Genomic DNA, 24168 nt, shown 5'->3' with positions numbered 1-24168 from the left:
CTTGCATAGAAATCAGACACTTCTGAAATTACCCAATGCAAATATGGCTAAATGATTACCACTTTTTAAAATTTCCCTTAAATTCAAGCAAGAGTATATCATCCATTTAATTCAGTTTTATCTAAAATAATTTCAGCCAAGTTTTAGAAGTGATTAGAAGGTAACAGAGAAAGAATGTAATTCACTCTGCAAACAAAAGCCTAATCACCTGCTCCCTACTCTGTCTCTGGTGATTCCTCTCACTGCTTCTAACCTCTGGCCTGTACCCCAGTTCTGTATGCAAAAATAAATCTTAAAAAAAAAAAAACAAAAAACCAGTTCCAACAAGGTCTAGTAGATGTTATTAGGACCATACCATGCTGTTGTTGTTAAGATTCATTAATTAAACTCTTTATAAAACTGTAAAGAGCCATTAAGGAAAGTAGGAGTGAAATGATTCTAAAAGGGAAGATACAACACAAATGTCAAAACCTTAAAATCAGATGTATGAGAGAGAGATTTCCCCATTGACCGTTAAGAAGAGTTATTTCTTAACTCTTTAAATTTAAAGTCATTTCATTAAAGTGAAGTCATTACTTTTAAATTAAAGCTGGGGGGTGAAAACCCTTCAACGTTAGAATTACCAACACAGTTGAACAAGTTCAAGTGTCCATTTTACATTTCTGTCTCTATGACTACTGAAAAAGAACTTTAAAATAATACCTCATTATTTTTTTTAAAAAGATTTTTATTTATTTATGCATACAGGAACTGGAGTATAGGCCCGAGGGGATTGAGAAGATTCACCAGAGACCAAGTGTAGAGCAGAAAAGGCAGATCTGTGGAAATATACTGGTGAGGGGAGCAGCTGGTGAGTTAGGAGAGGTCTACTATGCTTTGTGGGTTAGCTCCCAGGCCAGGGATTGAGCTCATGATCAAATTCATTCTGCAATGGCTGGTGAAAGTTTGACAGTGCTGAGACTTTAAACCCTGAGCCACCAGGGGTTCTTTGTTATATTTCATATATAAGAAATACTGCTAAACTGCACTGGTTTGGGGAAGACAGACAGCAAGTTTTCATAGCACATTACAAGACAACCTTTGTAATAAGGTTCATCAGACTTGTATGTCTATTTTTTAAATACAGTTGACACTTTTTAGGAACTGTCATTGTCCTTAGTACTACTTTTATTTATGGAGAAATCACAACAAGAGTAACACAACTATCATCTCTGTCCATAGTCTGGGCATTACTTCACATGAAGTAAGGTATTCTTTTAGTTCAACAAATGACAGATTCAGTAAGTTATATAAGATAAGTAATTTTTAGAATGCTAATGATCTTAAATGCAGGCCATCAATTACTATTCTGTTTAAACTCATTATGTAAGTGAAAAAGTAGAATAAAAGTTTGTTTAACTTAGCTTTTCTTTTTTTAAAGGTAAGCTTGAAGATAACCCATGCCGGAGAAATAAAAATCTATATAGACCAAAGCATTCATTAAAATAAAGATAATTTAAAAATACACAAGAAACATATAAATCGGTAGCTCTTTATTTGATATTGTATTAATTTGAGTTTCACATAGAAAAACTTTAAACAGGAATTTCTACTGTATATAGCAAGTAATTTAAACATGCTAAGTTAAAAAGAATAAAATTCTACAGATTTTACCCGTTTATCCAGTGTTCTTTCCCTTACAAAACCAAGTAGCTGATCATTTACTAAGGTTAGGTCTCTTTTGGCAGCTGTTATTATAGTAACAATGACATCATGGCGAATAGCTTCTTCTGGATCATGTGATCTGACCTTCAAGTACTCTACAATAACGAAAAAAACTTGTGTTAGGTATGTAACTGATTTACCATGCTCACAATGACAAAAAAACTAACAATGCTTTAAGCTTCTGTCCAATGAAACCATGCTTATAAAATGTTGACTGAGTTAAAGTCATTTTATTTTTGAGGCAGAAACAAAAACTACATCAACACATCACTGCGGAGTCACATCTTAATGTAGTTTACATCAACTATTCTACAAAAGTCAAATGAACACAGTATCTATTACATAGTTTAGAACTTCAGTTACAATACAAATTAACAGCTTTAAAAGTAAAATAGTAAAAAGCTTATAAAAAATAGGTTGATATGTCTGCAAATTATACACTATAAAATAATAGAATAACATTTTACAGCCTCTTTATAAAAAATCCATAATAATTACACCATAAGCAAAATAGTTTCTATTTTTGGTAATCAGAATTTTGATAGAAGCCATTTTTTTTGTTACTACCCAATGAGAAAGTTCAAAAGCTCTACATGCAAATGAAGAATGAGAAATTCTTGATTAGTCCAGAAAACAATCACTTTCCTATTATATGTTACAATGTTTAATTATCACATAAGTATAAGCATAATGTGCCCAAATCCAATGTTACAAAGGCCCATGATCTCGCAAAATGATTTCCAAGAAATGCTACAGGATTACATTAATAATCCTGTAAGATTATAAGATTTCAAATGTAATTTAAAAAAAATATTTATTTATTTATGTTTACAGGACTGGGGTACAGGCCAGGTGTGGTGGGTGAGAAGATTCACCAGAGACTGAGGGGGGAGCAGAACAGGCAGATCGAGGAAGTACACTGCTGAGGGGAGCTGTGGGCAGGTCTGCCACGCCATGTGGGTCAGCTCTCTGGCATGGGATTGAACTTGTGCTGTAGTGGCTTCAGAGAGCTTCATAATGCGGTGCTTTAACCAGCTGCGCCACCAGGGACAGCCCCTCAAATGTAATTTTTATTATATAAACTTAAAATCGTTAACTAGTATGATGGTATGGACTTAAATATAGCCAGTTAAACCCTAGTCAGAAACTTCATATAAAGGTAAAAGGCCACCTGTGAAATATGTATGTGATTCCTCCAATATAAGTAACAAAACAGGTAGCTTACCTGTGAGATCTTTTGCTAGATCTGGATGATTCATTAAACAATGACTGGCAAATTTCACACTTTCTAATCTCACAGGAACATGAATGTCATTAAATCTATATAGAAAAAAAGGCTAAATATTACATACAAGGCAAACAGTTTTTCTCAAAAAAGGCATATCTAACATTATACAAACAAAACAAATTACTGATCAGAAAATATGTTATTGTGATAGCTAATATGTCCTAAAGATTAATATATCCTAAAGGAAAGCTATAAGGCAAAAGATAATTTCAGAAAAATATTCTCTTAAACAGTATTTGTTTCTATGTTACAAGCAGCAAAAACCAACATATACCCCAACCCAAACTACTTAATTTGTAGAGCCAAAAATTTAAGAGCTTTAAATTATGCTCTTCATAAATTATAAAACAGAAACATTCAAATTGCATTAAACTGCTGAAACAATGAGTTATACTAGAGGGATATAAGGTAGACACAAATCATAAGAATGCATCAGATTAATATATATATCCAGAAGTTCGAGGAATAATGTATAAAGTGCACATGTCATACTATCCACAACAGTTTCATGTGACTGGGTCAACTTGTATTTAAGTGCTCTTTTAAAGCTTTCTATAATATATTGCAAGAATTCAATAAATATAAGATACCTCATATAGATTCAAAATTGTACACAGTAAGATATGCTGAGCAACTCTCAAATTAAAAATTTATTGGCCAATTTAAAAACCGTATTAAATAAAAATGACATTAAGTGGAAAATATTTTTACTTTTGACGTGATGTCATAAAATAGCTAATTAAACTCAAGTTATTAAGGAAATGTCTTAATGTCCATGGCCTCCTACTTCCTTATTCAGAGATATTTTTATGATTTATGTGTTAAAGGGCTTATAATTTAAAAAAGGAAATGTTATTATTATCAAGCAAAAGACAAAATATCAAAATAGTTAATGCTAAATCATTAAGAAAATAATATGCAAAGTAAGTGAATATATTTCATTTCTATGAATCAGACATATTTATAAGAAGTATTAGTTAATGGAAAATTATGAATGTAACAAGTCTCTTAAGGTTAATTTGGTTTTTAAAAGTAATCCAGGTAAAAAATGAGCTTTTACATTTTTGTTAAATATACAGATTCAAACACAAGGTCAGAATAGAGCTCAGAAAATACTGACAATTAGAGTTGCTTTGTTTCCTTTATTCTAAATTCTCACATGTTCAGTAGTCAGCATTACTGCTATTGAGACCTTCAACATAGCCTGTTTTGGGCAACTAACTTAAGATATTATCATATTAGAGTCAGATGTCTCAGGTTTGTTTGTTATATTTTAATATTATATTTAACCTAGGTTCCTTATAAGGAGCATTACAGTGAATTTACCTTAAAAAGATTTCTGAGCCTACCTTTACAATCAGATGAAATAAACATCTCAGATGTGCTATAGAAAACTGACAGTAAAAATCAACTTTCAAGGGGCTAATGTCCAAGACCTACAAAATGCATAGCTTAACAAAGAGAAAACAACCCAATCAGAAAATGGGCAGGAGAGCTGAACAGATACTTTTCCAGAGGAGACATACAGATGGCCAACAGGCATATGAAAAAATGTAAATCAAAACCACAATGAGATACCACCTCACACCGTAAGATTGATCCATATCAAAAAGACCAGAAACAAGTTGCCCAGGGTGCTGAGAAAAAGGAATCCTCATACACTATTTGTGGGAATGTAGACTGGTCCAGTCCCTATGGAAAACAGTATGGAGGTTTCTCATAATATCAAAAATAGATCTACCATATGATCCAGCAATTCCACTCCTAGTTCTCTATTTGAAGAATGCAAAACCACAAATTTGAAGGGATCTATGCACTCCTTTATTCACTGCTGCATTACAATAAGTCATGTTAGATAACAACCTAAATGCTCAATGATGGGTGACTGGATAAAGATGTAGTCTACACACAGAATGGATCCTATTCAATTATTTACAAATAAAGAGATAAAATCCTGCCATTTGTGACAACGTGAATGGAATACTGGAAGGGTCTACACTAAGTCAAAGAAGAAAAACAAATACCAGATGATATTACTCATAAGTGGGATATAAAGAAACAAAGCAAAGGAACAGACAAAACTAAAACAAAACAAACACTAGGAACCTGATTAGAGAACTGAGGATAACAGAAAGGGAGGTGGGGGCTGAGGAACAGAGGATGTGGCTCAATGGACTCTGGTTTAGAATTATGTGTGTTTTGATACTGGGTGTGGCATATGGTAACATGCATCAGAAGAGGTATGAACCACACCTTTACGTCATATATAGTGCTGTACAACAACATTAAAGAATGCCCTCAATAAAGAGTAATACAATCTAAAAGATAGACTTTATAAGTAATATGTGAAGAAAAGAAACATGTAATTAGAATGCAAGAGGGAAGTGAATAAACTAATGATTATAGATTTGTCAACTTTACCATCAAGTTAAATAGAACTTAACTCAGTATTCTTTTGAAGAAACACTAAAAACCATGTAAGAGCAACGTTTAAATTTCAAAATCACACGATACCAAGTTAGTTAAAATAACATAGCATGCATATAAACTTAAAGGATACCCAGAGTTAAATGAATAAACTGTGGGACTAAATATGTCTTGAATTGGACTATTAGATCCTACAGTCACATGATTTATTTAAATTATAAGATGGTCACATCTCAAAAGTTGCTTTTTTATTAATTCTAATACATTGTTTTAAGCACTAACAATACAAAAATTTACATTGATAAGTTTTCTTCATAAAAATCTTTCCTACAATTTATTTTCTAAGAAAGACAGCAATACAGAATGTAGAGAAACAAACTTGTAACAAAGTTTTGATATATGTTGTTTTTATCAAATGGCCCAGACTGCCTTGCCTCTAAAAATAAGAATTCATAGACTTGTATGTTCTCTTACCGTCCAAGAAAACATTGCCAAAGAGGACGATTCTGTGTTGCTAAATCGGAATCTTTAGAACCAAACAATTTAGCTAAAAGTCGAACAACAGCTAATCGCTCTTCTCCATCATTGCTCTGAGGGAAAAGGGAAAATAAAAGAAGCCTGAGGCTTATTTACCAGATTACAAATCATTACTGAAAAGCTAAATTTCAAATTTCTACTTATAATGATCAAAATTTTAAGATATCATATGCTCTCATTTACTGTGCAGAAACTATTTTGATTCCATGTTAGATTTTCTGGTTCTTTACTCCTACTTCACACTCTCCCAACTGCTAATTTATTCTTACTCCATTGCTTGCTTGCAATCTACACATTAGTCACAGATGCTGTAAGATGAAGATAATCATTCAATTCTAAGATTTTAAAGAGTCTAGAAAAAAAATTCAGTGAAGAAAAAAGGTGTAAACAATTTCTGCCCAAATAAACTTTATTAGACCAGTATGAAGAGTCTGACATGGTTGAAGAATATGATACTAAAAAACATCATGATTTAAGAAACTTCACTTAACAGAGAACAAGAATCTTAAGAGGCTCTAAAAATTCAGGTTAACTGAAGATAAGAAAAAAGGAAAACATAGTTTAAAATTGCTTTCTGTCAAGGATTAATTTTCTTATGGAATCAATATATGCTATGAAAACGCTTTTAATTTTACTAGTGACGTCATTTTAACACTGAAAATTAATGTGAAACCATATGGTATGTGAAACTTTTGTAAAAATTCACTAGGAAAATAATTTAATAATTTAAAGTAACTGCTAACTTTGTAAAGTGTTAAAAGACAATATATGTCTAAAGTTATACCAGAAATTCAATAAACAAATACTCATGGGAAAGAACAGTAAGTCAGAAAAGAAAAAGACAATGGTGTATAATCTTTTCCCCATGAATGTCTTAACTCAAATGAAAGGGGATTTGTGGCAAAATAGGCACGCTTATGAAACATATAAAATGAAAACTATCAAGCTTTAACATTTATAATTGCAAAATTATTTTCTTTGACAAAACTTTTCTCAGGCAATGTGCCAACAACGCAGATTAATGCCACCTTTCAGTCTGATTTACTGACATTATTTTTTAGAAAAAAAAAATCAATCTATTCCTTAAATGTCAAACACTAAAATAGTGGAAATTTTATTTGCGTGCATGTGATTACTTTAGTAGCTTAGTGATTATTTCAAATAATGTGATATTTCACATCTATATATTTAACTGTTGAAATAAAAATGCCAAGTGAAAACTTGCACCTCGGCCGTTTAAAAATTTTATATACATTCTGTGAATGAGGCTGGAGTAAGAGTGTAGTGTTAGTAACTTTAATGTGGTGCAAAAGCATTTTGGTGTCTCTGATATATAGCTATATTGTCAATGTATCTCAAAGTGGAAATTAAATATATGTATATACTTATGTATATTTGCATATTTTAATAATTAAGAAAGTGGATTAAAAATTAGAAACTCCACACTATGATTGCTTAATATTTTCGTATTTGGAGAATAAATGTAAATGGTGCTTTCTTTCTCTCTCTGTCCCCCTCACCTGGAAAGACTCTTAAATGGAAAATATGGTTAACTTCCTGATAATAAGTCACGGTTACTACCAAGCACGACTCCAAAGTATTCCTTAAACTTGAATAGCACTCCATGATCCTATGTCACAGATATTACATACAAATGCATATAACAGACCAGTATACTATAAAATCAAATTATATTGAAGCATTTTCTCAGACATTTTTATTGCTTTTGGGGGGACTATAACCTAGGACTCTTTAACAACAAAAACCTGTAGCTTTATGATTCAGAGATATAACTACAGAAAATCACTACAGTCATAAAAACATTCTAGGCCAGCTGCTCAGTACATATTGGTGATTCAAAAAGGAGTACACTAGTTATATTATCAACTATTCTTACTCTTAGTAAACCTTAATTTCTCATGAGAAAAGAAAAAAATTGGTACAGGTTAGGGTTGCAGTCAATAGTAAGAACAGAGGTGATGGCAATTGTCTGACAATAAACAAAATATTCCATTACTTGGTTATTTAGGCACAGTATTATTCATTTTAATTTTTTTCATAAGCATGAATTATGGAAGAACAGAGAAAAACTTAAAAATCAATAGCCTTAGAAAGAAAAAAACAAACAAGAGCCTGTTATATATATTGTACTAGTGGAGCAACATAGTCAAAAATAATGTTGATTAATTTGTTAAAAAAAGGAATTAAGAAATCTTGTTAAAGTTTTTATTCATACCTTTAAAGTAAATCCATGAAATCAAATTGTATCCATGAAAAAGAAAAGGCATAAGATAAAAGTAATTGGGGATCATGGTAAAGAGGAAAACTTATGAGGAATTAAGGGATACTACTCAGCTGTAGCTATTTTATTTTCATATATGGACTTTTAACCAAAATCTGATTTTCTGACTTATTCATTAATGGTCAGCATAAAGCAAGAAAATTCTAGTATAACAAAATCCATCAAATAAAAACTATTGTATGGCTAGATGGAGGTAATTAGCAACCTCTGCTTTAGATAAGTGAACATAAATAAATGATCATGAAGAATAGGGTATGAACAACTACCTGCAGTTACATCCAGTCTATACATGGAAATCTAAAAGTTTAGTGTCTAAGTCCTTCCACTACCATAGCACTATTTTTTAAGGATTAAAGAGGTTTAGCTTTGCACATTCAGACTGAATAGATTAGAAGAAAACATTTTAGTGCCTTATACCTCGAAATAATTTAGTACAGAAACACCTTTTTACAATGTTTTTAAAATAAATACACAATAGTAAAAAATAAAATCTGTTCTCTTTGTAATATTTTCCACAGGAGCTTCTTAGAAACCCAGTAAAATGTCCATGATAGCATAATATCCAATGCTTATTCATAGTTTGTAATTACTTGCACACATTTCAGAGTCTAAAAACTGGGAGTTCTAATCCTAAAATTGTTTTAAGTGTGTAAACTGAACAGAGTATTTAATCAACAGTTTTTATCTAAAATATTTAAATGTATGATTAGTCTAATTGTATCATAGGTTGATAAAACCTTTCAAGATAGTTCCTCCAGGATAGGGGACTAAATGTCAAGTTTTTCGTATTTTTTTGAAGAGTTATGAAATCCTTGCTTAGTTGGTGATTAAAAAATATACTTCCATGTCACACCATACAATTTTTTCTCCCTCTTGTATACCTGAAAAGGGTCATGTAATTGTAACCACAACTCTTTGAGCACTCAGTCTGAACATCTTTTGAAGTTCTAAAACACACCTATATATTAACACTACTTAGTAACACGCATTATAAGTTTCTAAATACTACTTTTCTGATCTATTACTTATACCCCTGTTATTTATCAGTTATAGTAAAACTACCTAAGCTACAATTTTGCAATGTAAATTCTCTTATCAACCAAAAGAGAAATGTTTGTTCAAATCATTCAAAACTGTATACCCAAACATAAGATAAATTGAACTGACATTTTATTCTTTCATAGTTAAATGAAAAACTGTGACAATGTATTTTTTAAAGTTTCAAAGGTTTAGGGGCCTTCCTGGTGACCTAACAGAATAAAGTGCAGCACTATGAAGCTATCTGTAGCATGAGTTCAATCCCAGGCCAGGAGGTGACCCACACGGAGCAACATGTTTCTCTTGACCTGTCCGATGCTCCCATCAGCAGTGTATTTTGGTCAATCTGCCTGGTCTGCTCCCACTATGTCTCTAGTGAATGCTCTCCCTACAACTCTGCCCAGTTCTTGTATGCATAAATAAATAAATAAAAAATCTAAAAAAAAAAAACTTTCAAAGGTTTTAAAATTATAGCCAGTCCTGGCCCTCCCTGGTGTAGTTAAAGTACAGCACTTAGAAGCTAGAGCCACTTCTGCATGAGTTCGATCTCTGCCCCGAGGTGATCTACATGGTGTGGCAGACCTCTCCTGAGCAACATGTCTCTCTTGACCTGTCCACTGCTCCCCACTCTGTCTGGTGAATCCTCTTACCGCCCCTGCACCTCTGGCCTATACCCCAGTTCTGTATGCATAAATAAATAAATCTTAAAAAAAAATTATAGCCAGTCCTACCTTCAGTTTAAATTCAAGCTGCGGCATGACAGATAATAATAAATGAGGATCTATGGCAAAAAGCTCCTGAATCAGATCAAATACATGTTCTGACAAATCACTTACTGACGATCTTCCCAGCACCAGAACTTGATTGAAAAACTACAGGAGATATTAAAACAAAAATAAAAATCCATTTCATCTCAAAGCTTATAGAAGTTTTCAACACATGCTAAAAAGGACTACACAATCAGGCATTACAACAAGCATTATAAATACCATTGAACAGGACGAAACAACATATTTTTCAATTATAAAATTTGATAAAACCAAAAGGCAAAAATTTCTCTAAATGTTATAGGGAGAAATGCAAAGAAACTTGGTTTGTTAGTTTTTTTCTATTAGAGTGACATAGGAGAAATCCTATCTTTTAATAAAACTAAACAAGTTAGTTTATGTAATTCAATAGAGAATTAAATAATTCTTATAGCAGACAATTTTACTCAATTTTTATTTAAGTCTAATTATTCTATGAGCTTAGTAATAAAAAGTACTTAAATGTAGGCGATGAATTTGTGTGTGCACACACACAGGGGAAAGGAAAATGCAGAGAAGGGTGAGAACAAAGTGAAGAAAAAATTGATGATACAAAGTTAATTCATTTAAAATTTAAGAAGCTGCTATGAAGAAACAAAGAATATAAATATCGAGAGCATAAAATAAAAACAACCACTCTCCACAAAAAATACATGCAACTAAGAAAAGCAAATTTAAAAAGGCTGTAGCTGCTGGAGGCAGCTACATGTGACTGATATAAGCATATATTAATGGTACTGCCACGAAATGATACATTTGTTTTGAAAAGCAATACACATTAAAAGTCAGAAAGAAAACACTGTAAAATCTAAATGCAAGGAAGTAGGGAAATGATTAGGTAAATTATGGGTATTTGTCAATTCAAAGAAACATTTTAAGGCATTTAGATTTTTTTTGTTAAAAAAGTCAAAGTATTTACATGTGTTAATGTATGCCAATTTAAAATTCTAATTACATAAAATATGTAAAAAAATAGTGAGCAAATGTGAAATAGATATAAATATATTGCAATTATGAATATTTTTTTCAAATTACTATGCTGTTTCTTTAGTGAAATTACAAACTTCTATTAGATAAAGTAAAAAATTATTTTCATTACTATGTAACAATTACTTAAGAGGGAAAAATCAGATTTTAGAAGAATGACCTAGATATAAGAAAAGGAAAATACACAGACACAGGAACCTAAAAATAAAGATGAGAAAGCGAGAGATTTGTATATATAGAAGATAAAAAGGTAAGTATAAAAATGAAAGCAGAAGATGGGGTGGGAGTTGTAGATAGAATTTGATAAAACAATACTACTTAATCTTGTGCCATTTAAAGATAATGTGAATAAAACAGTTGTATTTGGTCACATTTAGCTCTACCAGTTCTTTTACACATTTGCTCTAAACAGGCAAAACGGTATAGGCTAAATAAAGCTGTATGTGAAAGATCCTAGTAAATTAGTACAATGGAGCAGGAACTGCAAAACTATGAAACAAATATAGGCAGAAATACATACATTCGCAATGCATGCTTCAATAGTCTGGACTGTCCTTTTCAACAGGACTTTTGCAAGATCAAAGGACTGCTTATTTAAATTCTGAAAAACAATAAAAATATGCAAAGTCACAAATGAATTAAAGGATTTATGAGACTGCAGTATTAGGATACTATAATAAACCCTGGACATCTTACTGTAGAGTTGAAAAAGGGAGCTGAGGGGAGGGGGAAGAGCAAAATGTGGAGGGAATATAACTGACTATGATTAGGAGTGCCTTAGTGATGGTGGTGGTGTGACATACACCTGAAAGAGTGATACTGTATAATCATATACAGCATTGTAAAGCAATATTGCTTCAATTTTTTTTAAAAAGGAGGGGAGAGAAGGAAAAAACATTAGACTTCTATAAAGAGCATAATCAATGAAAAATTGTAGGCAGGTCAATATGGGTAATTATCAAAAATGTAAAAATTGGGTCACAAATGTAAGTTGTAGGGGTCTTAAGACAGACCAAATAACAAGATAATAGGTTGTTTGTGGAGATATGTCTATGAGAGTGAATGTACTTAGGATAGCCTAAAGGCCATAAAAGAGGGAGGAGAGAAGGAATTAGTGGTCTTGAAAGGAACTTTTAATAGGTCATGTTTTGTTCACTTTACATTCAAAAAGAAAAAGGAGAAAGAACAAAAACACCCAAAGACAAAATGTTAGATTTGTTAAATTTGGACACCTGGAAACTTGTTGTTACTGTCTATAATTTCCTGTTTTAAACATTTGAGAAAAAAAATACACACAAAAAAAACCTACAAAAAAAAGTTTCTTCATATCTACAAAATGTAAAGTATAAAATATCAGCGAAGGTTTAACCAGTATCTTCTATAATTCAACGTTTAGAAGTTCAGTGTTTAATAAACACATGCTCAAAAAGAGTAGGCCTGAATGATAGTTTCCCAAGAATATCGCAGTGATATTTTTGAAATGCTGAATACCATGTTACTGCCTCAAGATTTCCAATTAACTACAACAAATTAAAAGGTCTGAGAACAACTGTATGTCAGATATTAAACTTTTAAAACTTAATGAAAATGGAATTCTGGTTTTGAAGAGTACCAACTAACATCTCTATACTTTGCAGTTTTAGATCAAACTAAGATCTATCATCACCTATACCTTTTCCAAAAAGATGTTAGGAAACAATATATTCTAGGATAGTGGCTAGCACACTTCTTGTGCAACCAATCATATGATAAATTAAATGTTCGTTACAGTGTGGGTGAGTAATAGTCAGCGCAGCCACTGCACACCCTGCTGTAGGCACATGAAAACAGCCCTAGACAAAATAAAAACAAATGAGAATGATTGTATTCAAATAAAATTTTATTTAAATAAATAGACAGTGGGTGAGATTTGGTCCATGGATCATAGCTTCCTTGTGCCAGGCTTTTATTTCACTGGCAAAAAGTCAGGATCAGTTCAAAATTAAGGCAATCTTTCCATTTCCTAAAAGGGTAGACTTCCTACTAAAAAAAAAAATACTCTCTAACCAAAATATAAGCACCAAATATACTACCTATTCCTCTCCAAGTTTTTCCTCTCCTATTTTACCTGACATGTACTCCCCTTTTTGAGTCCAAAAAAAAAAAACTGACCAGTTAGATTTCATTTGTATGAAAATGCAAATATTGAGTCAGGAGAAGCAGACTTTATAACTAATTATATCTTATTTTAAGTATAACAGACTCAAAGTGCATCTAATATCTGGTAACAGGTAACTGAAACACAGAGGAAAATAGCAGAGGGTAAGCATCAACAGTGACAGACAGGCCTGATAAAAGCCTAGTGGTGGTACTTGTAGGGGATTAAGTCCTCTTGTTCCTTAGGAGGACCTAGCAGAGAGAAACAGAAAAAAGAAATGGGGGCAAATATACAGCGCTCACCCTCTCCCCCTTAACATTAACCATATAGTTCCCACCCAAATCTTTTTCTATTCTTAAGAAAAATGTAGGATATGGTTCTGAGAAGAAATCAGGCACAAAACAGAAAATATTTTAAGGAAAACAAACAAACCCCAAAAACAACCCACCAAAACTGACAGTACTACAACTCTCATTTAATTCCCAGACTAGCTCTGAATGATAAATTTTCAGTTTTCCAGAAGACAGGCAGCACTTAACTGAATAAAAATTATCTACAATATTCAAATCAACATATCTTCTAAAGATAAGAATAACTACAAGACTGATATGTGTGATATGTGTTACTCTTTTATTTTATTTGGGGCTGGGGACAATATTGTCATTACGACCAAAATGGTAAAAAAAAAAAAAAGATTTCAAATGCATTACAGAATGAATCTTCAAGCTTTAATGTTAATTAACCTTTAATGTCTTCATACTATACAAACCTTATGTGCAGGAATGAGGTTAATAAGAATGGAGTCCAATAATTCTTGAGTAACTCCATCACCTTCCATGATGATAGAACTCATCAAGTCTAGCATGTGCATTTGTACCTTCTTATTGTGGCTATTGCTTAAAAAAAAAAAAAAATTAAATTTTTAAACATGCAAGGCAAAGAGTTTAGGTTTAAAAAAAAAAAAAAAAAAAAAGAGAGAGAGCAAGAAAAATTAAACCTCCTAGCCTTTAAGACAATTATCTCAGCTGTAAAAGGATTTTCACTTGAGGGAACCATGCCAATAATGGCCAAGTTTATACAAATACAGTTGTAAAGCATTTTTCTGGTAATATATTTTACAAGCACAAAGATCTTTAGAATGAATTAAGGACCTAGGTAATTAGCATCAAAGAGTGTGTTTAATTCAACCAAACAATAACAAAATTCATCTTTGCTTATGTTTCCAGATTTGTAAAATTAGCAAAATTTTATATAAGGTAATAGGAAAAAAAATTGGTACAATATATTGAAGGCAGATAACTATCCTTCTGATCCCTTCAAATCTTAATACATTCCCTGAAATAATACTATACATACACAGAAAAGCCTAAGCCAACAAAGGCAATTTCTGTTATATATATTACCGGACGATCATGAAAATGTCATACTGCTATCTCTAACCCAAATTTCAAACAAAGAAAGAATCAACAGAGGATAACTAAGAATCAGTTTCAGTGATCCTTTACCTGTAGGCCCCCTCAATAAATGTCTACTGCTGATACTGTACCTAAAAAATGGCTACAAAACTTTTAGCATCTAGGCCTTCCTCCTGATTGCTACTTAACTGAGGGCTTGAGCTGTCCATTTGCACATTTATCAGTATATAAATATATATGCAAGGACAAATCAAGGGAATAGATCTAAATTAGTTCACAGCACTACAGATACAGGGAAATTTAAATCAAGACTGAATAATCATAAGAATATTTATCCTCACCTATGCTTAAAAAATAATGGACTTGAAATAATGTGTAACAGACTTCTTTACCACAGAGCAGAAAAAGGCAAAGATGGAACTCTTAAAAACCTGGTGGAAATTTATCACATTGCTATGTATATAACTCTCTATAATTTTTATATAGATACCCAAATAAAGCTGTAAGACAAATGCACTTCAAAATAACAATAGAATTAACAAAAGGCACAATTTTTTCTGACCAAAAAATGTATAGAACATTCTAGAAATGTGCAGTCCAAAATGCAAAAACCATTAGCCAATAGCCATTTGGCTACTGAGTACTTAAAGTATAGAGGAGGCACATTCTGAAATACTGTTGGTTTAGGATATGTCAGATGAGTAAGATACATTATCTGTACTAATTAAATTTTACTTATCATACTTGATGTGGATATGAGTAAGTTAAAGTTTTAGGTAAGATATTGTATATATAATGTAATGCTATAGAACACATTTGATAACAGTGGTTAGTCTACAATAAAATAAAACACAATACTACTCTGGAATCAGAGTTTAAACTCTTAATCAGCCATTTATCCTTAAATAAGCCACCACACTCCTTCATGCACTGGCTTCCTTTTTACTAAGGAAAGACCAATGTATAACAGCTTTTAGTTCTAAAATGAGAAGATATCAAAAACAGTATATTACTATGTTTCCCAACACTCACTAGTGATATTATGAAACTTGTAATTTTTACATCAGAGTTCAGAAACTCATTATATGAGGTGTCATACCATTTACTTTGAAAACTGACAAATATAACTGATATCATACTTTAAATTATAGAATATGGCAAAGGCAGGCTTCAGACAATATAATTTTTATTTTCCTCTTCAGGTTGTCTTCTAAAACACTTCCTTATGAGTCCCAAAAGTTCTCAGCATATAATATATGAAACTTCAATATATACCGTAAATTATATACAGCAAAGAGAAACAAATACTTCAGACATAACTTACTTGATCACTGAGAAGAGAGTTCTAAAAAGCTGAATAAAAATTTCATTGCAATCTTCCAATTCAAAGCAGATGTTATATGATTTAACCCAAGCTAAATTCTAATATAGACAAATAAAAATAATTACATAACACACTTGGATGAGTTACATAAAAGCAAATTCATTTATAAAATTTAATTTTTAGAATTTTCAATGTATATTAAGGCCTATAAAAGCTTGGCATATAAAATGACAATTCTGTCATGTACTTTGATTTTTAAAATTTATAAGTCTTCTCTCATTGAAAAATACTAAATTATTAAAGGCTGATAAACATATAGATACAAAGCATAGAGCAGTGAAAATTAATTAAACTTAATCCCTTTCAGGATTAGAAAAAAAATGGTGATAAAAATTAAGTTTCAAATAATGTAACACTTTTTCCAGTGAAATATACTTCATCTTATCAGGCATGAGGAGCAATAAGCAGATTATATTTTCTTCATTAAATGCAAAAGACATGAGTTAAGTGGGTTTATATAAAATAAAGACATTTTACATTATAAAATTACTATAAAGAATTTTCTACTACATGAAACATTGTGATATTTATTAAATTTCTTTTTACCTCTAATAAATAAAAGTATCTATTAAACTGCGGACTCTTTGTATCCTCCAAACCTTTTAATTGTCTGGTAATAAACAAAAATATGTCCTGTTAAAAAGATGATAAAATATATTAATTTAGACACAAATATTTATTCTTTAACAACACTAAAGTCTTTATAGTTATGAATCCATTACCAACTACAATAAAAGAAAATTTCTCCTTTAGACAAATGACTTGGGACTGGCTAGTTCATTATTCAAAACAGCTGGAAAAGAGAAAATCATATAAAATTACATTTAGAAGAAAAATAAAAATGAATGCTGTCATAAGTATTTATTCTTTTTTATACTGTGAGAACCATAGGCTCTATATCTTGTACCTTTTCATCTACGCTAGCATTTCTATTCCACTTTATTCATTGTATATAGCAGCAAACAATTATATTCACATTAAGGACCTGAATGAGTCTGTCTGTTACTACGTGTAAACTAATTTTAAGTGCCTACTTGGGAGTGTGCTGTATAACTGAAGTTTTATGGAGTAAAACCACTAACCTTTTACAATGATAACACTTCATTTCTCAGCATGCTTTTTTAAAGAATTTTCAATCTAAAATAGTATTAAGGTGGGACTAAGTGATTTCAGACTAATAAAAAGCAAGTTAAAAGGATTAAAATTTGTGAGAATAAAATTCAATATATGAAGTTAGGTCACAGATAAACGCTAAAGAGAAGTTTCACCAACATTTCAAACAAAGGCAAAACCACCAAAATGAGCATATAGTTCTGCAAGTACCATATTTTGCAGGAGTAAATATTTATTAGAATGTGTAGGTCCTAGTAAACTATTGCTTAAAGATCAATGATTCATTGTTTATCTCTTTAAATCCATTACCTGGGCTGTAACAGACTGTCCTGAAGATTAGATACGAGCAGACAGGGAATGGTTTTGATTTGCATTCTCAATACCTCATAAAAATGCCAACTGTTTTTGTGGGTACTAAATGAGTATTAATTGAATAAAAAATTAGTTTTAACTTATGATCTTATTAAGATGAATAATATGAAACCTATGTTCCCAAAGATGAAATCTTCCCTAAAGATAGGTTAAATTATAAAAGTAAACAAGTTTTATAAATATTGTACTTACCTTAAGCTTATCATGGGAAGTATATGGAGCTTCTGGGGCATAGATTCGAAAGATGTCCGCCAAACAACATGCTACAAGGAGACGCACATCTTTATTGGGATTCCTGAGGAAAAATTCAGATGCAAGATGCAAGGCTAGTGGAAGATACTGCTGTTTTTCATCTTCTGAATCCTGATCCATATCCATAAAAGTTTTTACTACCATCTGTAAAAATGTATAAAAGAAAATTTTATTCAACTCCTAATACTAGAATCAGTGGAGACTGTATTTGAAGGAAAAAATCATCTTCATGAAATCTTATCACTTGAGACAACATGGAAGGAACTGGAGGGAATTATGCTAAGTGAAATAAAGTAGAAGGAGTAAAATACTGGATGATTTCACCCATGTGTAGACTACAGGAAAATAGAATAAAGGGATGAACAAAAGCCACTCAACAGAAACCTTAAAAGTCTAAGTGCAGGGCCCTCCCTGGTGGCCCAGAGGGTTAATGCCCAGCACTGCAAGCTAGCCCATCCACTTAAGTGTGAGTTCACTTCAGTGCAAGTTTGATTCCCGATCCTGCCCAGGAGGTGACCCACATGAAGCAGATCTCTCCTATCCTGCCCATGGCTCCCCTCAGCAGTGTAATTTGTCAATTTGCCTGTTCTGCTCCCCACTGTCTCTGGTAAATTCTCTCATCTACCACACCTCTGGCCTGTACCCCAGTTCTGTATGCATAAATAAATAAATCTAAAAAAAAAAAAAAAGGAAGTCTAAGTGCAGAACTGAGGATACCAGAAGGTTGGAGATAATGGAGCAAAGGGAACAGGTAGTTCAACAGTCTATAATGGAGGATCAGGGGGCCTTGGTGATAGATAAGGTGCGGTAACATACACCTGAAGGTGCTGAGTCTATACCTCTAAATCATGTGTATAAAAACTAACACACACACAAGCCTTCAATTATAACAAACTAGCAAATCATCTTTTTTTCCTTCACAAGAATCAAAATTTAAAAAAAAATCTTCATTTAATAATTTGGATTCAAATCACAAGCATGAACAAGCATCAACTTTTGGATTACTTATAGAAACATCTACATTAATGCTAGGTTTGGGGAAATCTTTCATGAAGAGTTCACTATTTCTATATTTAACCCAGGTAAAAAGATTTTGGTCTCAAAAGCACACCCAATTCATATGGTATTTTACAACTCACTGATAGATTAAAAAATTATTAACACATACAAGAAGTGGGGTACAGGCTAGAGGTATGGGAGGGGGAGTGAGAGACAGAGTAGGGAGCAGAAAAGGCAGAGCAAATGAAATACACTGCTGAGAGGAGTAGCAGGCAGTCAGGAGAAGTCTGCAACACTATGTAGTTCACTACCCTGGTTGGGAATCAAACGAGTTGTAGTGGCTGCAGACAGCTTCATAGCAATGCACTCCTACCTGCTGCACCACCAGGGAAGGCCCTCATCAATACATTCTTTCATGCAGATGGACAAGCATATGAAAAAATGTTCAACATCACTTGTAATAAGGGAGATGCAAATTAAAACCACAATGAGATACCACCTCACCCAACCAGCAGCAACAAATGTTGGCGGGGATGTGGAGAAAAAGGAACTCTCCTGCACTGCTGGTGGGAAAGCAATCTAGTACAACCACTAAAGAAAACTGTCTAAAGGTTCCTCAAATTGCTAAAAATGGAGCTTCCACATGATGCAGCAATCCCACTCCTAAGTATCTACCCAAAAGACACAGAGACACTGATTCAAAAAGATACCTGCACCCCCATGTTTATTGCTGCCTTATTTATAATTGGAAAGATATGGAAACAGCCCACATGCCCAAAAGTGAATGGCTGGATTAAAAAGATGTGGTACGTATACACAATGGAATATTACTCAGCAACCGAAAAAATAAACACATTCCTTTTGCAGCAACATGGATGGAGCTGGAGAAGATCATGCTTAGTGAAATAAAAGCCAGAAAGAAAAGGAAAAATACCGGATGGTTTCACTCATAGCAGGAGTATAACGGACTAGATGAGAAAATAATGATAATGATGAACAGCTATATACCAGAGACATTTTTATGGGGATGCAGTGGGATATGGGATCAAAAACAGTGTGGGGAGGGAAATGCACTGGACTGTGGTGATGGCACATGGTGATTTGGTGATGGGAAGCCCAAGGGGATTACAACTGAGATGAAAAAGGCACAAAATGAAGTAAAAAAACAAACAAAAACTATTATATTATTAAAAAAACTTTCATATCATATTTTGATTAAGTTTTATAATTAGCAACAGTCACATTTAAAATATTTTTATGTGGTAGGACTTCTAATTAAAAACTAATTATAAGGCCCTCTCTGGTGGCACAGTGGGTTAAAGCACAGAACTAAGAAGCTAAAAGCCATTTCAGCATGAGCTCGATCCCCGTCTGCCCTGGAGGTGACCACATGGCGCGGCAGACCTCTCCTGACCCGCCCATTGCTCCCCTCAGCAGTGTACTTCGACAATCTGCCTGTTCTGCTCCCCACTTTACCCCTGCACCTCTGGCTTGTACCCCAGTTCTATATGCATAAATAAATAAAATCTTTTTAAAAAACTAATTATAAAATGATCTGTTATTTACAAAATTAACAAATGCACATTTTAGAATCAAGCTAAAATACAAAAAGTACAGCCAAAAATTTATATACCTCAACCTGAAAGATCACTATTTACATTTTTGTATATTTTATGCATCTGTTTTCTCAGACAACTATACATTTCCTTGTTTATTTATCAAACCAAGATGTTTTCCATATACTTTTAAAATTCTTTAAGTAAATCATACTTTATTTAACCAGTCACCACTGTCAAATACTTAAGTTTTGTTTCTATTTGCCATCTTTATAATACATAGTGCTTATATTAAATTATTTTTTCTGTGTCTACTGGAGCAGACATTTTTCTCTAATTCTATTAAGTAAATCCTAATCATTGGTTTGCTTATTTTAATACAAGTTTGCATTTCTAAAATCTAATTCTAGTCCAAGCTAGCATTACTAAGATAAAGCCAACTTGGTCATAACACTTTTGCATATTGCTATACTTGATTTGTTACTACATTGCTAATATAACAACTTAATGAAATAAATTTAAACTTATTTTCTAAGACAACCTTGTTTTTAGTATTCAGCTTATTTAGTTTGAAACAGGTTAGGAAATGATCCCCTTTTTTCTATCATGTGGAATATTTGTTGTAAGAATTTTTTCCTTTAAAAATTTAGTGAGGGCCCTTCCTAGAGGTACAAGTAAAAGCTATCCACAGCTACTGTAGCACCAGTTTAATCCCCAGCCAGGGAGGTGACCCACATGGTGAGGCAGACTTCTCCTGTCTCACCTACTGCTCCCCTCAACAGTGTATCCTAATCAAACAGCCTGTTCTGCTCCCTACCTTTCTCTGGTGAATTCTCTCACACCCCTGCACCTCTGGCCTGTACCCAGTTTTTGTATGTGTAAAATAAATAAATCTTAAAAAAAAAAAAATTTAGTGACGTTCATTTAATCAAAGAATGAATTATAATGGAATTCAGAAAATATTCTGAACTGAATGACAAAGAAAATATTAATTATCAATATTTGTGGGGTGTAGTTACAGCTGTACTTAAGGGAAATTTATAGCCTTCAATGCATATAATAAAAAAGAAGATGAATAAAAATGAATAATTTACATTTCTATCTTAAGTTAGAAGACTAGTAAAACTCGGCTCTCCATGGAGGCTCAACAGATAAAAGTTAAGCGCTATGAAGCTATATGCAGCAACTGCAACTTAAGTTCAGTTTCTAGCCAGGGAGGTGACCCACATGGTGAGCAGACCTCTCCTGACCCACCCGCTACTTCCCTCAGCAGTATATTTCATTCAATCTGCCTAGGCTGCCATTCAATCTGCCTAGGCTGCTTCCCACTCTGTCTCTGGTGAGTCCTCTCACCCACCCCTGCAACTCTGGCCTGTACCCTAGTTCTTGTGTGCATGAGTAGATAAATATTTAACAAAAAAAAAGAGAAAAGAAACTCAGCAACTTAATCAAAAGGAAGCAGACTCAAAGAGGGAAAAAGTCAAGAATAGGAATCAAGAAATTGGAAAACATACAAACAATAGCAGAGAAAGACCAACAATGCTAAACAATTATTGTTGAAATGATTAATATCATTGACAAGCCTCTAGCAAGAATTAATCTAGAAGAGAGGTTAGTAACAAATCACCAATATGATGAATGAAAAAGAGAATATATTAGAATAATATTAGAATAATAATACATGGTGGGGATGGAAGGTGAATGGAACCTGTCATGTGAAATAAAATATCTGAAGAATTGTTTCTATAAAAATAAACTGAATCTTAAATAAAAAACTCTCCCATGAAGAAATCACCAATGTTGATGGTTTCACTGGTAAAAAGTCCCAAACAAGACAAGCATATATATCACTAACTACACTGTTAAAAATATCCAATCTCTCATGTGATTGTGCTGTTATAGCTACATATCCCAGTTTGCCCACAAATTCACTAGTCAAACTGAGAGTCTACTTTTAAAGTACAACATCCCTGTAAGAGTTGACACCTATTAGATTAAGCCTTCTATCTTAGTTTTCTATTAACACTGGTAGGGATTGTTATCTAGCTGGAATTAAGAATGAGGAAGAGAATGCAATACAGAAATTAACATCTGAAATCTAGGAATTCTTAAGGGAAGAAAAAGAGCACCACTATGGGAGTTTTGACTAAAAGACAAGCATAATATAATGAAACACATAATTTGGTTTGGAGTTAAGAGAATAAATGAGGTATGTAACACCTAGCTACATTTACTTAATTAAGTAGCAATAGCCCACTTACTTGAAGCCATATAAAGGTGCCACATAATACAGCTAACCTCAACCAACAAAATAATCACAACCTATTACTTAAAGATGAGTAAACTAAAGATCAGTTTAAATCTCCATGCAAGATGACAATAATCAAAGAAAAGGCCAAGTAAACTACAGAGTAACTTGGCCTTTATCATGAAGACAAAAAAGAGTCACTGAATTATTTTGTGCAACAGCATAAAGTGGTCAGATTCTAATTTCATGAAAATACTCCTTTGATTAAGAGGTAGCAAGCAAATGAACGTATCAGTCACAGGTTGATGGATCCATGAAAGTTAATCCAGCCACACAAGTCTTTAGGGACATTTTACTAACCAAGTATTCCAAAACAGAGCAAGTTCAATAGAGTGAGAGATGAAATAAAAAAGGCATTATTTATGGACTTTTTGTATACTTCACACAGACACACGAGAGGCATAAAATAATGTATACATTATACAAACTAATAGCTATTTTAATTAAGTTATTATTTTATGATATAATCAAAGTATAATTTTTAATTCAATTTGGGGGAGAATATATTCTGAAATAATATTGAAATGATATGTCTAGGACTTGCTTCAGGAGCTTATTATTTTACTTTCCCATTTTTGTTTTTGTTTGAGTTGTTACATAATAAAAAGTGAAATAGGATTTTTAAAAACTACATGTATCGTTAAGAATCTCAGAATCCCTTTAAAGCATCTAATGTAATCACCTATTAGATAATAGGTTCAGAAATTTAATTGTATTAAAAAAAAAAAGAAATGATGGAGAGGCAGGAAAAGAGAAAGGTAAACTGAGACCTGGAGATGTTAGTGGAAAAAACATGAGTTAATAGCAGGTCTAGATCAAAGAACTAAAACCCAGGTCTCTTACTAATCTAATACTTCCCACAACTCCAACAAGCTAGTGCTTTACTTTTCCCATCTTTTTCCCTCATATTTTACTTGTACATTCTCTTTCCTGCATTAGACTTTTAAATTCTGTGGTAGCACTAAAATGTATTCATTTGTTCATTTGGAATCTACAGAACTATGCCTGATAAAAAGATGGCACTTGATATTCATGGAATTAGGGCTTAAATAACTAGTTCAGAGAATTTCCACATGTATGCTAATCTTTCAACAACAACAAAAAAAAAATCCACAAGATCAGGTATTAAAATATGTAAGTTTTGGAGTTAAATAAAACAAGCCGTATCATTTTATTTATATATCTTATTGAGGTAACTAACATTTATGACACTGCCTATGATTTAGAGATACCCTATGATTTAGAGATACAAGCTTACCCTCTTCAGATACGGTTATCGTATTATACCCACCGGCTGTAGTCAGTCCACCATGGTTTCATGGTGCTCTCTTCTCCATTGTACTCTTTTCCTACCTGACCCTGACAGCCTCAATTCTACAGTCAGATTTCTAGGAGTTGTTAACTGGGTTGGCTTTATCTGACCATTTGTTTTATGTGTATTCTACATGTAGGCAACACAATCACTCTTATCTTTCTCCTGATTTATTTCAGGTAGTATAACCTTAAAATGGTAATTCATCTTCATGAATTGCCAAACTGGGTA

General features: G+C 32.6%; 1 protein-coding gene across 5 annotated transcripts in view; it reads right to left on the bottom strand.

Moving 5' to 3' along the window:
• The window catches only part of PDS5A (PDS5 cohesin associated factor A), a 92098-nt gene that overhangs the window by 48293 nt on the left and 19637 nt on the right, over positions 1–24168 (bottom strand). For 2 of the 5 annotated variants that reach the window (XM_012724210.1, XM_004681337.2), the window contains exons 3-11: positions 17703–17906; positions 16572–16658; positions 15966–16063; positions 13996–14122; positions 11610–11690; positions 10028–10168; positions 5894–6009; positions 2930–3024; positions 1654–1799 (exon numbers count right to left, since the gene is read on the bottom strand). In XM_012724210.1, coding sequence (XP_012579664.1) covers positions 1654–1799; positions 2930–3024; positions 5894–6009; positions 10028–10168; positions 11610–11690; positions 13996–14122; positions 15966–16063; positions 16572–16658; positions 17703–17906 — 1095 coding nt within the window. Of the gene's footprint in view, positions 1–1653; positions 1800–2929; positions 3025–5893; positions 6010–10027; positions 10169–11609; positions 11691–13995; positions 14123–15965; positions 16064–16571; positions 16659–17702; positions 17907–24168 lie in introns of those variants that run through there. The other 3 variants (XM_012724212.1, XM_012724211.1, XM_012724213.1) reach the window with 3 other exon arrangements.

The sequence above is a fragment of the Condylura cristata genome, unplaced genomic scaffold (assembly GCF_000260355.1).
Source record: "Condylura cristata isolate star-nosed mole 26May11 unplaced genomic scaffold, ConCri1.0 scaffold00012, whole genome shotgun sequence".
Lineage (NCBI taxonomy): Eukaryota > Metazoa > Chordata > Mammalia > Eulipotyphla > Talpidae > Condylura > Condylura cristata.
The sequence above is the reverse complement of the archived record's forward strand: the minus strand, read 5'-3'. Positions and strand labels throughout refer to the sequence as shown.